General features: G+C 45.1%; 2 protein-coding genes across 3 annotated transcripts in view; one reads left to right on the forward strand and one right to left on the reverse strand.

Moving 5' to 3' along the window:
* Positions 1-6,874, reverse strand: part of LOC147709510 (uncharacterized) — a 124,634-nt gene extending 117,760 nt beyond the window's left edge. The window contains exon 1 of one of the 2 annotated variants that reach the window (XM_086925504.1): positions 6,590-6,874. The gene's annotated coding sequence lies outside the window, so the exon portion shown is untranslated. Of the gene's footprint in view, positions 1-6,523 lie in introns of both variants that reach the window. The other variant, XM_086925505.1, reaches the window with a different exon arrangement.
* Positions 6,875-7,038: 164 nt separating this feature from the next.
* LOC147709511 (calcium and integrin-binding family member 2-like) overlaps positions 7,039-16,626 on the forward strand; it is a 91,584-nt gene continuing 81,996 nt past the window's right edge. Inside the window, exon 1 of the mRNA XM_086926015.1 lies at positions 7,039-7,119. Coding sequence (XP_086782141.1) covers positions 7,039-7,119 — 81 coding nt within the window. The remainder of the gene's footprint in view (positions 7,120-16,626) is intronic.

Genomic DNA, 16,626 nt, shown 5'->3' on the forward strand with positions numbered 1-16,626 from the left:
CTGTGTGTGCCATGCCACAGACAAGTTCTCTATCACCTCCAGGCGAACCTAGGTTTATACCAAATTGTAACCCTTTTGATATATGGGGTAGTGAAACCTCGCTTGTGGTGCGGCCTGGTACAACGTTGTCGGCACCTAACTCTACCACTCGGGGTGAGGTCTTTTTAGAAGCGGATAGACGACCCAGTCAGTCATTTTCTTCCAGATTTGAAAAAATCTCAAATCTGTTGAGAATTGGATCATTAAAATCATACATATCCTGAACTTGGGGTGTGTCCCATGATCACCCCTCCCAGATATTTGCATAGGGACGCTTCGATAGAAAAAGCCCAATGGTAATATGCTAATGCCATCCCTAGTCAAATGCCTTGTCCCAGCCATATCTAGGATTGTTTTCACAATCATGGGGGACCCAAAGTTCAACACAACACAGTCATCTCTACTGGTTTTCATCGATTTCCCTATCCATGGAATGCTACACATCAATTTGAGTTCCTGGAAATAATGGCTACCCAGCCCTGTTATGTTGTTTAACAAGTCGAGGGCCTTATTCCTGAGTGATAACCAGTGCTCCCTGGTGTCTGATTGTAAGGGAGGCACGTTGGTGAGTATAACAGTGTATGGTGTAGCTTCTGGTGGTAAATTAAGGGAATCACAAGGGCTCTCCATACCACCCCGGAGCGCCCCTCTTTCTTTACCCCCAGTTAGTTCCCCATAGGGCCAGCCTTTGCTGCAGTGTCAAGGGTTATGCGGGGATTTGCAGAGGAAGCATGCGCATCAGTGTTTGTACTAACACCAACACCGGTAGTGGGCAATTGTGTTGAGTGCACTGTTACCAATGCAGATTCGTTAGCGCCACTAAGGGTTCAACTACATGGGGTTGGTGTTGGAAGAAAAAGGTGTTGCTCAATTTTATTCAATCTTGTGTCAATGCTTGACAGTTTGGTTATTAAAGGGTCAAGCATTGCTGTGAGTTTTTCTTCAAATTTGGCTAGGATGCGGTCTTCAAAATCACTAGACACCCGTCGGGATTGGACCTGTGCACTCTTGTCTGGTGGACTGGAGGTACTTGTGTCTACGGCCACAGAAGAGCAGCCTTTGTTACCGCGGGCCGCCCCTTTTGTTTTAGCCACTTTTCTGGCCTGAAGTGTCGATAGGGGCAGTGCACCAGTTTTTCTTTGCTATGTTGACACCCTCCCTTACCTTTGACTGCGCTGATCTTTGCTGTCATGTGCGGATCTTTATCAGTGGGGAAAGAATGGGGGTAGGGACACTAACTGGGTTGGATGTATCGTTGGCTATAGGTACTGGGGACGTTGGGACTACTTGCAACATACAATCAGTAGGTGGATCCGAGATAAATCAAGGGCCTACTAGGGTTATTTCGGTGGAGGCTCAACGGGGATCCAGAGAGAGTCTCCTTTGGGTGAGCTCGATTTCGTGGATTAGAACAGACTCAGCCCGCATAAGAAATGCATCTAATGTTACAACCCCTGGACCCCCTACCCCCTTACGTTTACCCTTGCTCATGACTGATAGTTATCAATGTGATACAATACTCAAAGTAAATGTCTTACGGGCAGTGTTTAAAATACGAAGTCCACTGACCAAGTCCTTGAGGATACTTGGCAACCGAAGAAAGAGGGGTGGCCCAGCCTCCTCCTGGCTTCGACGGGTGCGGATGGGCCCAGGCTTCGCCTGCGCGCGTCCCGCACTGCGGTAGCCCTGGAGCGTTTTTAAGCGCCTCCTGGTGCTTGATGGTGACTCTGTTAGTGGGCGCCCCAAGGAAGTGCTGGGATTAGTAGCCCCCCAATGCCCGCGTCCTAGATGCCGATGGTGCGGGGCAGCTAGCGCAGCAGGAACACCGTTGCAGTCCCGTGGACTGATTCGTACAGGCAGGTGAGTTCCGGGCAAGAAAGAATGCACATATTCCGTGTCTAGGGACCCGCGCTGCGGTAGCCCTGGAGCATTTTTAAGCACCTCCTGGCGCTTGATGGTGACGCTGTTAGTGGGCACCCAATGGAAGTTTTGGGATTAGTAGTCCCCCAATGCCCGCGTCCTGGATGCCGAAGGTGCGGGCAGCTAGCGCAGCAAGAACACCGTTGCAGTCCCGTGGACTGATTCGTTGAGGCAGGTGAGTTCCAGGCAAGAAAGAATGCACAGATTTTGTGTCTAGGGACCCGTGCTGCTGGAGCCCTGGATCGTTTTTAAGCGCCTCCTGGAGCTTGGTTGGTTACACTGTTAGTGGGCGCCCAAGGGGAATGCTGGGATTAGGAGTCCCCCAATGCCTGCATCCTGAATGCCGAAGGTGCGGTGCAGCTAGCGCAGCAAGAACACCGTTGCAGTCCCATGGACCAATTCGTGGAGGCAGGTGAGTTCCGGGCAAGAAAGAATGCACAGATTCCGTGTCTAGGGACCCCTAAAAAAACAGACCGCCTTTGCCAGGCCAAACAGAGCCTGATTGAGACCTGTTTCGAGACCCCTTTTAAAAGACTGCTGGTGCTCAGCACCTGTGAGACCCGACCCACTTAAAGCCCTTGCCCTGAATATTATAGAGCAAAATTACAGCCTATTAAATCAAACACAATAGCTTTTGTATAACTATTATCTCTTGAAAACCTTTATTTCGGCCATAGGCCCTAAAAGTTTCATAGCAATACAAAATATTCACAAGATATTCAATTTCCTATACTTGATAGTTATATACATGTGTTGAATACCCGCATGATACGATCTAAAATGCTAAGAGAGAATGTGATGGAAAGATCACGAAGGTTGCGCTCATTCAACATGAAACTACAGGGTTTCTTCACTTATTTAAGTGTCTTCCAAGTAGAGATTCAAACATTGGTTTAAGGCATCCGATTATTTTATTCATTTCAAATTGATGTCATTATTGACTCTTTTTACAGATTCATTGTAATCATGAGAAATTAATTTACATTACTTCATGCCCAATGCATTTCGGGTTAAGCGGAGAAACCCTTTGTTAGTGGCCTGTGAATAGAAACATACAGGACCTTAACATTCAGAAAAGCAAACCAAGTATTCATATAATCACAAAGTAAAAATACTTAATGTAATGTATAACATGTGTCAATGAAAAACCAGCATAACGGACATGAGTTAAACTAAACATATCATTGTTGTGTGGAAACGATAATGGTAACTGGTAAAAAGGTATGGTGCACGAGTGGGAAACTAAATCAAGCTAACGGAATAGAGCAGACTCCTAAATACGGAAAGAAACATACAGGGGCTGAGTAAGCTGATGCAAAAGGTGTGGAACAAAGACTGGTGAGGGAAAGGAAACCGGGGTCAAGAAGCGGGATATCAAACTTACTTGAAGAAGTAACGCGGGATTCTCACGGCGTTCCTGGCTCGGAACCGATCGAGTACAATGAGAGCCAATCACGAGGCTACTTATTGTGCAGTTGTCTGGTCACGTGATGACGCAATGAAAAAGTATACGGATTTGGAAGAAATTCGAATACGCTAATTCAAAAAGAATAAAGGGTGGTTTGTGGTCTACATATATAAATCGACGTGGAAAAGAAAAAGTAAAGGAATTAAGTAGCGGTATGGAGACCATACGGACTGAAAAGCAATGTGAACTGCATGCTGATAGGATGGTTTCAGGTCACGTTGGTGATGAACCAAAAAGTAAACAGTGCCGTAGAGTATGCAGTCAAATGACAGGGTACGAACACGTTGTTGTCAAGGAATACAAATGGGAGGACAAATAACATGGAAGGCAAGTGTGGGGATGAGGTAACCTGATAAAAGAGTCTGCAACAATAGAGGGGAATGAGTGAATTAACTGAATGTGAGGGAAACATGTAAAAAACGAAAATATAATGAATACATATAGACAACATGTGATAAAGAATACAGGCAATACTACTCATAAATGAAGAAAAAAAAATGATGGAACCTGAATTGGGTGTACATTCATTCAGCTAAATGATAGAATTAAGTGAGGGCAGAAAAGGGCCTCAAGATCCAATGATGAGCAACGATATCAAAGAAAGCATGAAAATTCAATTCTGTCATTAATCCCTGTCGGTTGAAGAGTATTTAATTTCTTGATCCAAAAAAATTCAGCCTGTAAGCGCTGTTTAACGGGGTCCATGTCGCAGCGCTGTGGGAGTATCACCAGAATGGTAAATTTCAATTGAGCTATTTGATGGTTGGATTCTAGCCAATGTGTGGCCACAGCAGATTTCATGTTTTTAGTCCGGGTGTTACTTTTATGCTCAGACATTCTTATTTTAATCTTCCTTTCAGTTTGACCAACGTATATTTTGCCACATGGGCATTTGATGGCATAAATCAGATTTTTAGAGTCACAAGTTCCAGTGTACTGTAAGTCAATTTTGTAGCCTTTTGTAGGATGCATGAAAGTTTTTCCTGTTATGACATTATTGCAGTGTATGCAATTTAAGCATTTAGACATTCCTTTATGTTGTGTTTTGATCTCTTTTTTGATAGTGAGAAACTCCTTCAGATTTCTTGATCTCTTATAGGCAAAAGTTATTTGGTGACTGTACAGATTTTGTAAATCAGGTTCGTCTTTGATTAAAGACCAGATGTCGATTGATAATTTGCTCTATACCGTTAGCTTGATTTAGTTTCCCACTCGTGCACCATACCTTTTTACCAGTTACCATTATCGTTTCCACACAACAATGATATGTTTAGTTTAACTCATGTCCGTTATGCTGGTTTTTAATGGCACATGTTATACATTACATTAAGTATTTTTACTTTGTGATTATATGAATACTTGGTTTGCTTTTCTGAATGTTAAGGTCCTGTATGTTTCTATTCACAGGCCCCTGACGAAGGGTTGCTCTGCTTAACCCGAAATGCATTGGGCATGAAGTAATGTAAATGAATTTCTCACGATTACAATGAATCTGTAAAAAGAGTTGATAATGACATCAATTTGAAATGAATAAAATAAGTGGATGACTTAAACCAATGTTTGAATCTCTACTTGGAAGACACTTAAATAAGTGAAGAAACCCTGTAGTTTCATGTTGAATGAGCGCAACCTTCGTGATCTTTCCATCATATTCTCTCTTATCAATTCAAGGCGCTGCAAGGCACAGTGCGACAAGGATTGCGCCAAACAAAACTGTTTATATAAAATCAATTCCTAATAAAAGGAGTGCACGGAGATAACAACTACCACATGATCTAAAATGCATCAAGCAATATATATATAAAATATTCTCGGTAAAATGAGCATCGATCTCAGGATAAAACAATATAAACTGGTCACTAAGCATTCCAGTGCATCCCCCTGTGTATACATTTTTTAAATCAGCTAAAACTTTTATAGTATTATTAAAATAACTGATTGTTTTATGCAATTCAAAGTGCTTTCCCAGTTATAAGTACGTTGTTCATTGCAACATCACAGCTTTAGCCCCATTTTATTTCCTAAAAATCCAACTACAAACAAATATCGGGGTAAGGCAAATATTACGTATGGTACAGTGCTGTCAGCACCCTCAATGAATGTTGGTGCTTCCTAAATCCCAGTGAGTTGCATTTCTTCCTTGCCCGGGCATATGCTGGACAGAAGAACAGGATATGTCCTGTATTTTCGGTAGCCCCTAAAGTGAATAGAGTGCAGCAGTGGTCTCCCTGTGTTCCCCAATTTGCTGTATAGCTCTTGATCTGAAAAGTGTTGTACCTTAACTAGTATTCTGAACGCACATATTTGAAAGTGCTTTATTAGGCGAAATAAGAACAAAAGGAAGAGTATCACTGAATAGTTGCCTAAAATCACACATTCATCTAGGTTTTCTGGTTTCACTTTGTACGAATCAGCTACATAGTGGCATTTCCGTTTCATGTAAACGCTTTCTTTTAACTTTTTCTGCATTCGTTTGCAGTTTTTATGCAGCACCAACTCAATCCTAAAGGTATTGGAGAACTTTATGTGAAAGTCAGTTATATTACACCAGATCACGTTAATTTTTGAAAGGCACGGGGAGGCTAACTGATTTGCCAAGAATCATAATATGGAGAGCTGACATCGAGACTCGCACCTGGTTCCCCAATTCCAAAATAGGCAGCTTTTGCCGGAATGCCACATTCTGGCTAAAGTTAGGTTGGCAGGGGAAGTCACGTGAAGGCTCGGCTCGTTATGGGCTCGAGGTTCTCTCAGGACCTCAAGCTGAGTCACAGCCAGACGTCAGGCTTCCAAAGCATTCTTACTAGAATGCAAAGGATTAGAGAAAACAGGATCTTAGCCTATTTATTTTATGCATTTTTATAAAGAGCGGACTTTACCCGAAGGTGTCAGAGCACTGTACAATAGAACGAGTTACGTTACATGACAGAAATGTAACGTACAAAAATAGCAGGGCACAGAATCAAAACACAGCAGGCAAAAGGAAAACAATATAAAACCAGCAAGAAAGGAATGTACAAAAAAAATAAAAATATATAAATAAATATAACAAATTTACAATGATTAACGAACTTCCTGCTTAGTTAACTTTCTTACATTTTCTCACGAAAGAGACATTGTGCAGCATTGTTTACAACGGAAATGCAGCAAAGGCCATCCCACCTTAAATCTGGGGATTTTTAGGATTCTTCGTGGACCATGCTTTAGCCCGGGAAGCTACTGGCAGTTTTCACGCCAAGAAGCAGTTCCCGAAGCGGCCTCTGGCAGGGCCGGCTGCAGAAGTCTCAAGCCGCCCGCCGGGAGTCCCGCACACCGGGATTAACAGAACTCGAGGAGAGCTCCAGCCCGCTCCGTCCCCTGCACTCATTCCGGAGTCAGGCAAGCGTTGATAACCATAGCAACGGCAGGACGGACTTCTGACGGCTCCGAAACTGACGTTCTTCGCCCTCTAGCGTCTACGTGCGTTGCGAGCCTCTTTCTGGATCAAAGCCGCGTGACGCTCACTGTATTTGGCCGCCATGTTTATGTTTTTAAGGCTAGACGACGTCGTGTTTGCCAAGTGTGTTATAAATCACCTTTCAAACGAAGGGAACGCAGATACCGTACATAATATGGGGCAGGCGATCTCATCGAGAGTAGAGGACGTGAAGACGAGCAGGTACCTGACAGCAGGCGAACTCCGAGAGTACCAGGTTAGACAGGGCTTTAGGTGGAGTGAAAAAACTGGGTTGGGTGGAGTGAAAAAACTGGGTTGGGTGGGGGGACTCTTAACCTGTTCCGTGCTGCCTGGCTAGTGCTGCCGTCGGCCAATGGCCGACGGAGCCCACCCACCCTTTAGAACGCCCACCCTGCGGCGGAAAAATCGCGGCGGTTTAAGGCGTTAAAGTGGCGTGGTCGATGTAATTAAGGCTGTAGTTTAAAAACACTTCAATTGAAAATCAGTGCTTTGCATAGTGGGCTACCCACTAGTGTTTTACTGCTTCTGTCATAGCATCCAGATATATTTATTTATTTATTTAATGCAATTTTATATAGCGTAAACATTACCTGAAGGTGTCAGAGCGCTTACAAAAGAATCAGTTGCGTTACATAAGGACTTTGGATTACATGAGTTACATAAGAGATACCAACCGAAAAAATTGCAAATGTACAAGTTGTAAAGTCACGGAAGGAAGAGATACAAGCATATAAACTCAAAAATCACATAGGATGGGTAGTAAGTACAAAGGTCTACTACATATACTAGTGGTTACATTATATATGTACAAATTGAAAATTCACTCAGCGTTACATTTTAACAGCGATTAGGCTTGGACAATTATATATTGCATATTTACAGAGCAGGAAATTCTTGCCATTGTTCAGCCAGGTGTTCAGGTAGTGTTGCACTCAAGGGTGGTGGTCCTGGGTCTGGAGGAATCACTGAGTTGGAGATGTCAATAGAAGTAGAGGCCGTATGGTGGTGCGGGCAAGCAGCATGCTGAAGGGCAGGCGTAATACCCAGGGCACTTTCCTTGGACTCGTTCTCCGCACGCTTAGAGTCAGTATTTTTAATGGAACCAGGGAACCCAGTCAGTTTGCTTAGGACCGTGGGTATCAATCTTTAAATAGGAAACAGTGGTCCTTAGCATTTAAATTATCATGCAAAGAATAGAATATAGGCCATAATAGGAATCTATATTTTCTTCTGTATCCAGCCGGACACAGGTGTTTATTTTGTAGTAATTCACAAAATTGAAAAACAATAACAGTAGGGCACAATCCTGTACCGTACCTGGAAAAAACGTGCTTGAAAAAGAGGTAAGGAGTGTAAGGGTTACAGGCAAAGACTGAGCAAAATTGGCCACTTTTTAAATCAGTGAATTATACCCAAGTGTTGCCAACCTGTTAAACACAAAGCTATTATACATAATGTTTTAATGGCTGAGAGTCAGAACACAGCCGCCACGTCAGGGTCAGGCACTATGGTCAGGCAGTTCATCGCTAGCTCACGGCGGCACACTTGAGTCTCTAATTCACTAAAACGTTAACAGACTGTGGCAAAGCTTGCGTTTTCCAAACTGGGCCCCACTAAGTAATGATCATGGAAACTGGATAAGTTCACCGCCCTCAGATCTCCGGGTCCAGGCCTCAATCCGTCTACTAACTCCTTACTGTCCAGGGTGCGCTAGCTATATCCCCAAGGTCACCGCGCCGGCCTCTCTTCTTCCCCCGCAGCCCCTCTGAACTCGGCCACAGTGTCTTCGCAGGTCTCAGGCCTCACGGCACAGTCCAGGGCCGTTGTTCACTTTTGAGGCGCCATCTTGAGGGTGCTCGCCTCCGCCGCCTCCCAGGGCAGAGTTTGTCCACGTCCTACCTGAGGTGTGTCTGTGGCGAGCGCAGAAAGAGGGACAAAGAAAGCTCATCTCAGCCCCTTCTGCGTGACATATCATTCCTCCTTTCCTTTCCAATATGCTGTCTACACGGCATATATAATACAAGTGACATTACACCAACAACAAGCCTGGACTATTGTCAATGGTTGTTAGTTGCATAAGATAAATAAGCAACAATTGTCGCTTTGTTGGGTAGCATATTGAATGATTCAGTTCTGAACTGATGAGACTGAAAGAACTAAAATGAGTCTCTTTGAAGTTACACCAAAGGCAGTGATGGGTGACTTGGGTGTAGAGTTAAGATTTGTTTTTCTCACTTTGAGGGTAAGTGCAGAAATGGAGAGCCCAATAGGGACCCATCTCAGGACCTCTTTTTCTGACAGCGCCGGCTGTACCTGACCCACTTAAAGCCCTGAGGTTAAATTTACCAGTGAGTGAGGTCATGAAAACAGGGTTGGACGTATGGAAAATGGCTTTGATTTTCCAGACATTGGTGGTTTAGATGGGCCTGTAATCACCAGTAGTGAGTTATGGGACTTATTTATTTTCTTTCATTGATTTCCAGAACCTCTCACAAAGGTTGGCACAGATACGCATAAAGCCATGAGACGAGGTGCAGTGTTAGCAGACATGCGTGCCAACAGGCCCCATTTAGGCAATGCCAAAAATTGCTTTATTTTATGTGTCTCCCTCCTAGCATTAGCTCTGCTTCAATATAAGTGAATGGACAAAATACATTCCCCCGATTTCTTTTTAAAATCTCCCACTAACTTGCTAAAAAATGTTGGCCTGTATGCAGCAGCAGAGCCGCTGCTCTGTTAAACTGTTCCCAAAGAGGATGTCAGAGTGGAGTATTTAGATGTGCCACTCTGGCAATGGAATTGTAGCACTACTCTGACCTTGGTTGGGACCTAAAGCTTGGTTTTCTGACAGGCTCTGCAATCAGTGGCATAGCTGGGGGTGAAGTTCCTAGAAGCCAAATTTACATTTGCTCTCCCACTTCGGCCACAAAGAATTTAGCATTTAAATAGGTGTGGAAAAGATTTGAAGTGCCTCAAAGGAGCAAGTAATAGGCTGACTTAAATGGGAGAGATGACCCCTCTAAGCCTGACAGAATATGGAAAGTGGGGCTAGGAGCATCTTTTTTGACATTAGTGTCAAATCCTGCCTGAATGTCAAATCCTGCCTCATAGGTCTGCTAAGTTTACATATAACACTGTGGGTGCACACGAAAGGGCGGGGAACAGTATCCTAATTCTGTTCTTGTGTAATTTACTGTCTGGTTGTTGGAAAACCCTGCTTTGTTCTAGCAGACATTTGCGTCTGGGTTTATTGTAGGTACTGCTTCTGCCCCAAACTGGATTTTAGTGTGAGATGTGGGAGGACACTAGGATTACCGTAGTGATTCCCTCAATCAAAACTCACTCTCTAGGACCCAGATCTTCTTCAAATGGTGGTTGAACTGCTCAATTCCTCAGTATGGCAGGGACTGACCCCACAAGCTTATAAAAAAGCCTTACTTCGACCCCACCAATTGGGCTAATTTTAGACCAGTTTCAATACTGCCCCTCTTCTCCAAGATTTGGGAGAAGCACATAAACTCACAGGTTACCACACTGAAGGACTGGGTTTATTCTAAGACCCAGCGGTGCCAGGGGACAACACCTGAAACCTTCGTGGGTAACCTGTTCCGGCGTACAAATGACAGAGACACGGGACACTTCCTTCGGCGTCAAAGATTCGAGGTTTATTTACTGCAGGGAACACAGAAGTCACGAGAAGTACATAGCATGTAGGTTCACGGAGCCTGATTCGAATTGCTACTGTAGGTCGCTCCTTTTATACACATTTCTCTCATAGGTTAACATGATACACAAAGGTTTACAACTTGGTTCCCATCGTAATCACCAGAAGGGGTTGCTTTCATGTATTCAGGGCCCGGACATAAGTACGGAAACATTTGGTGGGTCCCAACTGTAAAAACCCATCTTCCCACCATTAGTACATTCCAATTGGCAGTAAACAGATCGAAGAAGGAACAGAAACAGGTGCAGAGGAAGACAGAAACAGTGGGGAGATCGGAAAGGGTGTAAAAGGGGGTGGTATCGGGAAACACGAGCTGCAGGCATCAAAGGGACGTGCCTAATGAGATGCACGACTAAGACAATGAACCGGCACGGCAAGATGAGCCTCGAGCGGGGCCATCTGCCTTACAGTGTCATCCCCTCATCATAAAGACACTTTCAAAGGAAACGTGTCTTCCGCAAAAGTCTTGGGAATCCCAGGGTCGCGAAGCGGACAGCGTCCGTTCGCTGGCTACTTGAGGGCAAGAAACAAAATGGATGCCGTATCTAAGATGGAACCCGTGGGTACAGATAGAGAAACCCACGAAACAAACAAACGGTTTAGGCTAGCACAGCGAAACCGCGTACACCCACTAAACTCGTCATTTGCGGTTCATAGATATCAGACTCGACCATATTCGTGCGAGTCAAAAACACCACTTACGATCGTTACGGAACCTCAGACGCTCCTTTTGCCCTCATGTAGGCAAGCACTAGTCGGAATCATATTCGATATTCATCAGACCATCTAGATGTTGCTGCAGCATAATTCTATCCATCTGAGCTCCTTTGGTAACAGGCGGTTGTCTCATACACGTTGTAGCACAGAGGCCACATAAGTCAGGACCACACTGCACACAAAGGCAACACGTGAACAGAAATGCTACAACCACTCCGATGATCATCAGAATTTTCCAACCCCAAGTCGACATTAGGCCCCAAAACCACCCAAGTAGCGTCCAATCCCCTACGTCCACGTGTATGGACTCAGAGATCTTATGCAACTTTGAGATGGCTTGATAGACAGTCGGAGCGTTATCTGGAATGAAAATACAGCAGCTCGAATGGATCACTTTACATACTCCACCTCGATCTGCTAAAACAACGTCTAAAACCATACGGTTTTGTAGCGTCATAAGCCTGTCCGCCTGAAGTTCTGCAGTGATATTACCAAGGGCACTGGCAGTGATATTAGCCGTCGATTCCACTACTCGAGTCAACTGTCTCAGGTTCCTACTATTAACCATAGGCCCCCAAAACGGAAAGAAACCCTTGAAAAAGTCTCCTGCCTCTTGACCGGCAGTGTCCTCTTCGCTAATCACGCCCCTCACAACTCTAGTCTTGTGGTAGTCTGCATCAACGATAAACGTCGAAGGCAACAAATTTGCAAAATAACATATGCCCGCAAAGTCGGAGGGCAACCACGTATACGCATGATCATGACAGACAAAGTACGTACCCTTGGCAGTCAGAAACACAGGGGAAGAGAGCATCGGCAGGACATACGTCTCTGAGCAAGCACTCTCTCCAAGATGAGCTCTCGGGCTTCGGCCACGACCTTTTAGACAGAAATTACCAAGGTGGGGTACGATCCATATTGGAGACGAGCTTTTAAGCTGTCTTTCACCCACGAGCGCACTATACTCAGCCTCACTCAGATCCCTATAGGCTCGCACCTCCTCCTCGTGAATGAGCGACGGCTCATAGATATCCCTATCTAAATCAGCGATCGCTATGGCCAAAGGCTTGTGGTACGGACCGGGACCAAAGTGCGGAGGACGTGGCTCTCGATTGGGGTAGGAATCTAGTGCACTGCGAAACATTGTTTGTAATGCTCGAGCTGAACCCTGGGAACTATAAGGAAGGACCAGATATGGAATTCCTTTATCCGTGGTATGTGGCATTAACCCACACACCCAACATTAGTAGTATTAACCACCAACTGATGCTGATGAAGGAGCTGAATGAAAGAATTATTTCTGAATTCCGCACGTCTAGCCTGTTCGTGTTGGGGTAGGATATGGAAGGAATGAGGGGACACAGTGGAGATAGTTTTAGGTTCAGAAGTAGGAGTAGGTATGGCAGAAGGTAGGAAGTACTGTATCATATAATACACCCCACCCGCCAATAACGAAGAAACAATTAGAAACAAAAGGAACACCTGAAGCATAAAGCATTTTGTACGAGTAATCTGTTGCAGTTTGAATCTTTGCGCCTGAGCTTTTTCCAAGTCCATCAGCTTTGAAAACGCCATCCTCTAAAACCGTCCGCAACGTTTCTTGACGCACTTTGTTCTGTGTAGCAGTAGTCAATCCCCAGGAGTTCCCAGGAACCGACGGTCTTTGACCTAGTGTCTAGACCTACTAACCAGAAGGAAGTACACGCGCGGCCCTACGGCTCACCTGGATGCAAGGTATCCTAATTCACAAATATGTACAAAGTCTCTCAGCTGTGGAAGCAAAAACACATGTATGGAAAAAAACTCAATATTTACAAAAATCACAGTTGTACGTGTGTTTAGACTGATCGTGACGAAGGAGGTAACGTAGATGTCGAGGGACAGAAACAAAAACTTTTATTTGTCCTTGGTATTAGATCGCAAAAAGTAGCGGCTTCTCCCAGGACGTGTCTGTTCGTCAAACAATGGATCCGATGAGGGAACAGAGTTCTGTTGATCAGTCAATTGTTCAGATCTTGAATCTTGTGATGGCAAATGTTCAACAATGTCGTTCTGCTGCACTGAGGATTCTCCAACAAGCTGAGCGTCTCTAAAAGGTACAAAGGTCTGCAATGATTCAGTTTCAGACGAGGCAATGCCCTTCCTCACCCACGAGTCCGCTGGTAAAGGTATAGGTACCTTTTTAGTATGGGTAGCATGCACCCAGTGCTTTTGACCTTCCAAACGGACAGCAGTCCTTGTGGCGAGAAGAACTTGGTAGGGTCCAGTAAAGCGGGGCTCAAGATTTATTTTGCGTCCAAAATTCCGCGTCACCACCCAGTCTCTGGGCTGGAGCTGGTGGCCTGGACCCTCCGTCTGCGTCGGCAGTGCTTCAAAGACCTGTTGGTGAATTAACCTCAGTTTAGCAGTCAGATCATGAAGATAATCGATCAACATTGGGTATTCAAGATCAGAAAACACACTCGGTCTAGGGACCCCCCAAACATTCGCAGGATGGCCGAACACTATTTCATAGGGACTGAGCCCTACTCGGGAGTGTACAGTCGCCCTTGGTGACAACAGAGCTAGAGGCAAAGCGTCAGGCCACGAAAGACCAGTCGTAGCCTGAATCTTCGCTAGTTTTAGTTTAAGGGTGCCATTATACCCTTCAACTAAACCTGCTGACTGGGGATGATTGGCGCTGTGGAATTTTTGAGTAATTCCAAGGCCCTTACACACATTCTTCATCACACTCCCCACAAACTCACTTCCGTTATCAGACCATACAATCCGTGGCATTCCATACCGAGGAAAGTATTCATTCAGTAGGATTTTCGCAGTGGACAGAGCAGTATTGTCTTTGAGAGGGTAGGCTTCAATCCATCGGGAGAATGCGCAAACCACCACTAAAACGTACTTCAGGTTATTGCATCGCTCCATATGGATGAAGTCTAGCTGGATGACCTCAAAGGGACATGAAGGGGGAGCAAAATGGCCAGGAGGTGTAGGGGTTCCCTTACCAGGATTGTACATCATACATATCATGCAATTCTTGACCAATCTCTCAGCACTCTTAGTAATACCGTCATTCTTCCACACAGGGGACAACAACTTACAGATACCTTTCGCACTAATATGCGCTAACCCGTGTGCCATCGTCACAACAGCTAGCACATACGCATCTGGCAACATCCATCTCTTATGCTCCGACAAATCAACCCAACAACCATTTGCATCCAACTTTCCCGTACTCTCTTTCCACTTCGTCTTTTCAGTCTCAGTGGCCTCATTCTGTATCGCTTTCACACTCTCGATAGTATCCTCACACATACCAGTCTCTGTAGGCCACCTAACCGAACTCGTCACATACATTCTAGTGCTAAGGTTCCGGGCAGTCTCCTTAGCAGTCTCATCCGCAAACGCATTACCACGACCAACATCATCTGTCACCTTACGATGCGCACTACATTTAACAATCGCTACCTGCTTAGGGAATGTAAGTGCGTCCAAAAGATCATTCACAAGCTGTCCATGCTGAATCTTAGTGCCATGCGACGTCATAAAACCTCTCTCTCTCCACAATCGTCCAAAACTATGGGCGACGCCAAAAGCATATTGGCTGTCGGTAAACACATTCACCCGTTTTCCTTTCGACAACACACACGCTCTAGTCAAAGCGATCAGCTCTGCAGCTTGGGCAGAATTCTGATTCAATCTCGCAGTCTCCACAACAGTATTCAAAGTTACCACGGCATACGCAGTCGTCACATCACCATTCGGCAGTTTAAAACACGAACCATCCACATACAAGGTCCCATCGGGATCTTCCAAAGGAGTGTTTTTAAGGTCCACACGACCTTTTGTTTCCTCCTCAGTCCGTAAGTAGCAATCATGAGGTGCTACTTCATCTGATTCCATACTAATTGGCAATAAAGTCGCCGGGTTCAGGACATTACAACGTTTTATCTGAATATGACTTGCCAACAGCGTCAACTCATACCCAGACAACCTCGCACTCGTCAAGTGTTGGGTTTTTGTACGATTCAAAAGAGTGTCAACTGCATGCGGAACCATCACCGTAAGCATATTATCCATGACCAATCCTGCAGATTGTCGGATGGACACCGCAGCTGCCGCTGTTGCTCTCAAACAACTCGGCAATGCTCTAGCTACCGGGTCCAAGGTCGAGGAAAAATATGCACATGGACGCTGCTTACCACCAAAAGGTTGCGTCAAGACACTCAACGCACAACCTTCCCTCTCGTGAACGTATAATGTAAACGGCTTGCTGTAGTCAGGGGTACCTAACACAGGAGCCGAACACAACGCGTCACGCAATTCAGAAAAACTTTTCTGACATTCTTCCGTCCATGGTAAAGGAGTTGGAACATCCTTGCACGTAAGAGCTACCAATGGTTTCGCTAGCAATGAAAAATTTGGAATCCACTGCCTGCAGTATGACGTGATACCTAGGAAGGCACGCACATCTCTCTGAGTCGTTGGCACAGTCATTCGCGCAATCACTGCAATTCTCTCCGGGGTCAACCTTCTTCCCTCCTTTGACAATAAGTGACCTAGATAGGTTACTTCTTGACAACAATATTGTAGTTTAGAAGGTGACACCTTGTGATGTAAGTCACAGAGATGTTGCAACAATGACACTGTAGCAATTTTGCAAATGTCCTGAGTGTCTGCGGCCACCAATAGGTCGTCGACGTATTGGATCAAGGCTGCACCAACCGGCAACACAAATGCATCGAGTTGGCCCTTCAAGGCTTGACTGTATATCGATGGACTCTCACAGTAGCCCTGAGGAGCACGTTTAAACCGGAAACTGCGGCCTCCAAGAGAGAAACCGAAAAGGTCTCTACTCTCTTCAGCAATCGGAATGCTGAAGAACGCATTCTTCAGATCGATCACTGAAAACCAAGATGCAGAAGCTGGAATCAGAGTCAGTAGAGCCGTAATGTCAGGCACCACAGGGAACTGAGGAATCACGATTTTATTCACCTCCCGTAAATCGATAACAAAACGATAAACAGGTGGTTTCGAAGGGTCGGTACGTTTCAAAATGGGCAGTGCAGGGCTGTTGCACACGTTTCCCCGAGTCTCCTCAATGACATCTTTCTCGATCAAGTCATAGATGATCGCTAACAATGCTCGTTCACCGTCAAGAGAGATACGATACTGGGGAATACGTGGCAATCGCACGTTAGACTTCAAGTGAACAACATAAGGGGAGATGTCAAGCAGGCCCACGTCATTGGGACCTGTTGCCCACAAAGATGCAGGAAGAGAACTCAATTCCGGTGGAAGCTTATC

This window comes from Lissotriton vulgaris, chromosome 6 (genome assembly GCF_964263255.1).
Source record: "Lissotriton vulgaris chromosome 6, aLisVul1.2, whole genome shotgun sequence".
Classification (NCBI taxonomy): domain Eukaryota; kingdom Metazoa; phylum Chordata; class Amphibia; order Caudata; family Salamandridae; genus Lissotriton; species Lissotriton vulgaris.